This window comes from Limulus polyphemus, unplaced genomic scaffold (assembly GCF_000517525.1).
Source record: "Limulus polyphemus unplaced genomic scaffold, Limulus_polyphemus-2.1.2 Scaffold2796, whole genome shotgun sequence".
NCBI lineage: Eukaryota > Metazoa > Arthropoda > Merostomata > Xiphosura > Limulidae > Limulus > Limulus polyphemus.
The window spans coordinates 90,787-96,340 of record NW_013668406.1 but is presented as its reverse complement, the minus strand read 5'-3'; the positions used below and the strand labels follow the sequence as shown (position 1 = coordinate 96,340).

General features: G+C 30.6%; 1 protein-coding gene across 2 annotated transcripts in view; it reads left to right on the top strand.

Annotated features, from left to right (window-relative positions):
• The window catches only part of LOC106467922 (eukaryotic translation initiation factor 4E transporter-like), a 79,403-nt gene that overhangs the window by 58,890 nt on the left and 14,959 nt on the right, over positions 1-5,554 (top strand). For both annotated transcript variants that reach the window (XM_022396137.1, XM_013928305.2), the window contains exon 19: positions 3,072-3,395. In XM_022396137.1, coding sequence (XP_022251845.1) covers positions 3,072-3,395 — 324 coding nt within the window. The remainder of the gene's footprint in view (positions 1-3,071; positions 3,396-5,554) is intronic.

Here is a 5,554-nt window from a genome sequence, read left to right as displayed (position 1 = left end):
TATATATATATAAATGTATAATGTGATGAGATTTAATCTATTTAGTCTAAACATTTATGATTTTGTGTTATAATTTGTAGTCATTCTAGAAAGAAAAAGGCATAATTTGTATTTATTTCCTAATTTTTTTAACATGGTTACGAGATTGGTCAAATCGACCAAACCTGTACAGAGATTCGTTACTGAAAATAGATAAAATATAAATTTTTTCTTAAGAAACATTTGATAACTATCATTATAAAGATTTTGCATGTGAAATTTGAAAAAATTTCTGATCCATAAAAGTATTTTTAATCTTAAAATGAAAATTACTTTGCATGTTGAAGAGGCAAGATGTGAAAAGAAAAAAAAGGCATGGGAGAAACACTGCTTTACAAACCTTAAGACTTAATGATAATAAAAAAATTATATTTTGCATATGAAATCATTGTTAATGTTTATTGAGAATCTGCTAAATTTCGTTAATATTCGCTTGGTAATTTAGAATTTATAGCATGAAAACTATAACAAGCACAAAAGGGTTGTGAGGTCAGTCCCTGGTTGAAAGAGTTAAATATATGATTTTTTTTTTAAATGTGTTCTTGACATGTTTTGTTCTGGCATCCTATTTCACTTCTTTACATATAAAGATGAATAAAAAAGATGGTTGTGTTAATGTTTGCCAAGTCCTTAAATATATCAACACAGTCAAAGCAAATGGATATTTACTTTTCCTTTTGAGAGACAAATAAGAATGAAGTTATGATATTTTACATGAGAATTTCTTGGCCATTCAATAGCTGATGATGTACTTCAAAAAATTACAAATATATTATGTTCAAACAATCTTGATATTAGTAAAATTGCACAGTTGTAAATGGATGGCCGAATTGTGAATTGAAAACTTCACAGTTTGTTAACAGGGGAAATGCATGAGCTGGACATAGATGCTAAAAGCTTCTTGAATTGGCTCGTGTGCTTGTTCATAATGCCTGTAAAGAAAGACCTCAGACAAGAAAGTTGATGATATTTGTGTTTGATGTTCGCAGATTCCTATACAAGGAAAGATGATTTTAAACTTATTACTGAATTAGGTACGTTTTTGTTGAAATTTTTTCAAAACAAACATCTGAAAAAGGTGCCAGTAACTGTTCAAGCACAGAAGGTATGACACTTTATTTATCAAGTATGCAAACAAACAAGACATATACATATGCATAACTGAAATCAAAGTTATTTGAAATTGTACAGATTGTGAATGATCATTTTATGCTGCCTGAGATGATCATTTTGAATCTGTTTTCAAGTGGTTAGATCAATACCTTGTTGTCTTTTGGAGTGATAATGTTATGCCATTCATATGGTTGGTCATCTTGAAAAGGTAGGTGTCCTCATGAAGCAATTTGTAAAGCAAAATACACTGAAAAATACTACATCAACTAACTAACTTTTGAAATTCAATGTGAATAAAGCAAAAAATGTGATGGATTATGGAAAAGTGGATGTTCAGTTTTTAAAGCACAGCCATTTGAAATCACTGAAAAGAGAAAATTAAATAAGAGCAGACATTCAATGGATTTTACAATAAAGGCCTTGACATTTTAGCAAAAAACAATACAGATTGCAAGACAAAACTTCAATTGCCTATCCTTTGACAAAGGATATACCCTTGTTTTATAGTGCAAAATAATCATACAGCTATGAAAAACTTAAGCTATGTACTTAAAGTATTTTTGGAGCAAAAGAAATTTTGATTCATCACTCGTATAGAAAATATGATGAATTGTTAGAAAAAGTGTAAAAGAGTTCAACTGTAAGGTTGATTGCAACATGTCAGAACATGGTTGAAAATCTCCATGAAGCATCCTTTGCAAGCCAGAGTATCATAAATGACCTTGTAAAATGTTATGGTGACTTAAAAATGTATTTGTTGTCATTAAAAATATTGTGGCTTCAGTATCCTAGGGAAGGCAAAGACCAATGCATACTTGGGGAAAGAAAGACAGAAGATAACAGGACAAAAAGTGGGGAAGTGGAAAATTTAATGAGTGAGAAACTGATGAAGGGTGCTAAGACTCTTGATAATGATACAAATGAATATGCAGAAAATATACATCAAATTTCCTTAATCACTGAGTAAGTCAAATCCTGTATGAAGAATTACAATGTAAAATAGGGCAGATATACAAAAGGTGGTCATTGGAAAATTGAGGCAAGAACTAATAACACGTTGAAATATTAATAGTTAAAAAACAAAAGATTCAATATGAAAGCTACCCCAATTATTGTGTTCAAGTCTTTTTTTATAATTTTTTTGAAAATGGATCTATGCATTCTAGTACTTTCTTTTGTGTTATTCACAATACTGGTATAATGGAGGGATGGCATGAAAAAATTTGTAATAGGGTATAAAAAAAATGGACAAAAAGCTATGTGTTTGAACCCTGTTTCATTCTATTTGTAATTGATAGATAATCCAGATGTAATTTATATCATTAGAAAGCTCTCTTTGTTAAGTTTCTGTGGTAATTAGTAATCTAAGAAACTATATTAACCCATAATGATATCTTACATTTGCTGACTGTTTCTGCTTTAATTATAAATTTTAACTAACAGATTTCTACCACTGTTACTTAGTTAGGCTATCTGTACTCTCTTATATGCAGATTTAAAGCATCTATGTAAGCCCCAACCTATTTTACTATTACTCACTAACAGTGGGGTCAACATTATTGCATCCTACTGATTTTATGTTTGTCTGTTATAACACTCAATGTAAAAAAAACTGATCACAAAACTTTGGTGAAATCTATTGCTCTTTGTGAAATACATAAAGAACCCTAGTGGGATTAATTACATACAGTACTGATGATTTTTTTGTGCTTTTTATGGTATTGGGGTACTGAACTCTGTTAGTAATACTAGGGTTAATAGGTATCTATTTACATGTACTAATATTTTGAGTAAGATATTTAACTGATATGTCATGCCTAATATGTAATTATACAAGATTTCTATGTTTAGTTTAAGTACAGTATTAACTAAAACAGTTCTCTACTGTCTTCTCTCAAGTTAGAAATTTCTGCTTTCAGTATCACAAAGTATGAAGCTAGGTCATGATGTGCCAACTACAAATTCACTGGGTATAGGATTTTTTCCTTCACATGTTATGGGAATAGATCATTTTCTCAGATCAGAAGGTGGCTCTGCTGAAATTAACGGTGTCCAGACTTCTAGAGCTGTACATGGACAAGGTGCATCTCGACTTCAAGGCAATGGCCAGCACTTCACTGCTCAAGGTCGACCAATTGTGAAAGCTGCTGGAGGATACTACTTGAATGGAGACCAATATTCAAGACCTGGCAGCAAATTTAGTATTGCTCCAAACAAACCTTTTGCAATTAGTCATTACCAAAGTAAGTTTGTAACTTACAACGTACAATTATGCTGTAATACATTTTAAAATGTCAAAATATAATAACTGACAGCAGTGCTAACAAAAAGCTTTTGTTTTGTCCAGCTCTTTGATACTTGATAGAAGTTGCCCCTCACTTGCAAAAGCTATATAGTTCTTCCATTAAGTATTACACAAAATGCAGAGAAAATAATTAATTATATGATTGAATAAATAGAGTTATTTAAACAACTCTATTTATTCAATTATGTACAAGCTGCCCAGTGTCAGCTAACAATACAAAGAATTAAATTGTGTCAAGATGCTACAAGTTCTTCAAATACCTATAGAATGATAGGTTTCTTTTTAGTGAGTGTAAAACACTTAAATACACCAGTTCAATTAATTATATGGTCTTTTATATATTGGATTATACATTTTTTATTAGGTACAAATGTACTTTGTATTTTTTTGCTTGCTTGAAAACTTAATCTTTATTCTAGACTATTATACCATTAATACTTACTATGTTACTGTAATTTTATACCACTATTTTCCTTCTTATCTGCATTTCATTATTATGAGATAAAGAAACCTTTGTTAATTCTCGATCAAGATTACTTCTCATTAACTGTCAATTTTATTTAATTTTTTTTTCCTCTGGTTTTGGATCTTCCATAATGCATTGTGACATTTAAGTGATATACTGTGTATTTCTTTATCAGAAAGACCTCATTTGGGTATTCATTTGACTTCAAATTATAAAAGTATTGTCATTTTTTATTTCAACCATTATGTACCATGTTTCACATGAGAACCATGTTATAATCTTACTTATATTTTGTAAATGAAGCTTCTTGCTCTACCATAACAGCACCAGTTCCAGTTTTCAACCTTTTTTGTCAACATGGGAACACGTAGTTAGTTCTTTCATGATAATTATAAGTCTAAATTTTCACTTACACTATTATGACCTACCATTGCCTACTACTACTTCCCTAATAATGAGTTTTGCCAATTGTATGAAGTATGTAGTAGCTAAATTCAGAACATGTTAGCTTTAGTATCTTTCTAAAATTGGTCTATTAAAGGATTACTTGTTCTTGTCACTTGTAACATGACTAGTAATACAATCATTGCTTTTCTTTTCTTTTTTTTTTTTAAGTAGAACAAATTAATGCAAAATATGGCAGAACAAAAGAGAATCCTGATATGAGGACACCAAATACAAATTTAACTTTGACATGATAAATCAGCCTTAAGAAAATAAAAATTCATTTCAAAATTTGCAAATTGTAAGAAAAATAGTTTCTGCTATTGAATTAATTATGGATTTGAAATAGGTTTTTCAAACTTAGTGCTGTTTATTAATGATAAAGTCAATTTAAAACCATGAAAATACTTTCATTGTTTACTAGATTATGGAATACTGCAGAGCTAATACAGTAGGCTTACAGTATGTATAATTCAACTATGTCATCATCATGCAATTTATTGCTGAAAGCTTTTAGTTCCAGTAACATACAGGCTATTTTTGTAATATAAGTACAATGATACAATTGATAAATTAATAAAAACTTAACTTGTTGGTAGAATTGGACCATATACAATTTTGGTGTTAGGAATTTTATGAAGTTCAAGACTTATTAAGAATAACCTCTGCCTAGTTTGTAAGTTTTAAGTTAATGTAGGACTACTATCAAATTTTATATATTAAAATATAAACAGTAACATATTCAATGAGCAAATACACTGAGTGGTCACAAGTAAATAGACACCTAATTTTTCGTTATTTAACTGATTTATGCTAACTAATTTGTGTTCACAGAGCACTATATAAATGAAAATGGTCTGCACACTAATTATCTTGTGCTACAACATGCCTAGAACTCGAATTGTCAGATTTTGTTAGAGGAAGGGTAGTTGGTCAAGCAGATGGTGGAATAAGTCAGAGGCAAATTTCGCAGAACTTGGGAATCCCGCTTTCGACAGTCAACAGAATCATCGTGCAGTTCAGGAAACACGGCAAGGAAACAACTGACCAAGCGTCCTGGTCCATCACAGAGGACAAAAAGGGCTGTCAAGAGGAGCATCGAAATGGATCCCAGATTAACGACTGCAGAAGTGGCCAAAGTTGGTGGGATGAGCCCGAAATCTGTTCAATGGATTCTCCACAGATTG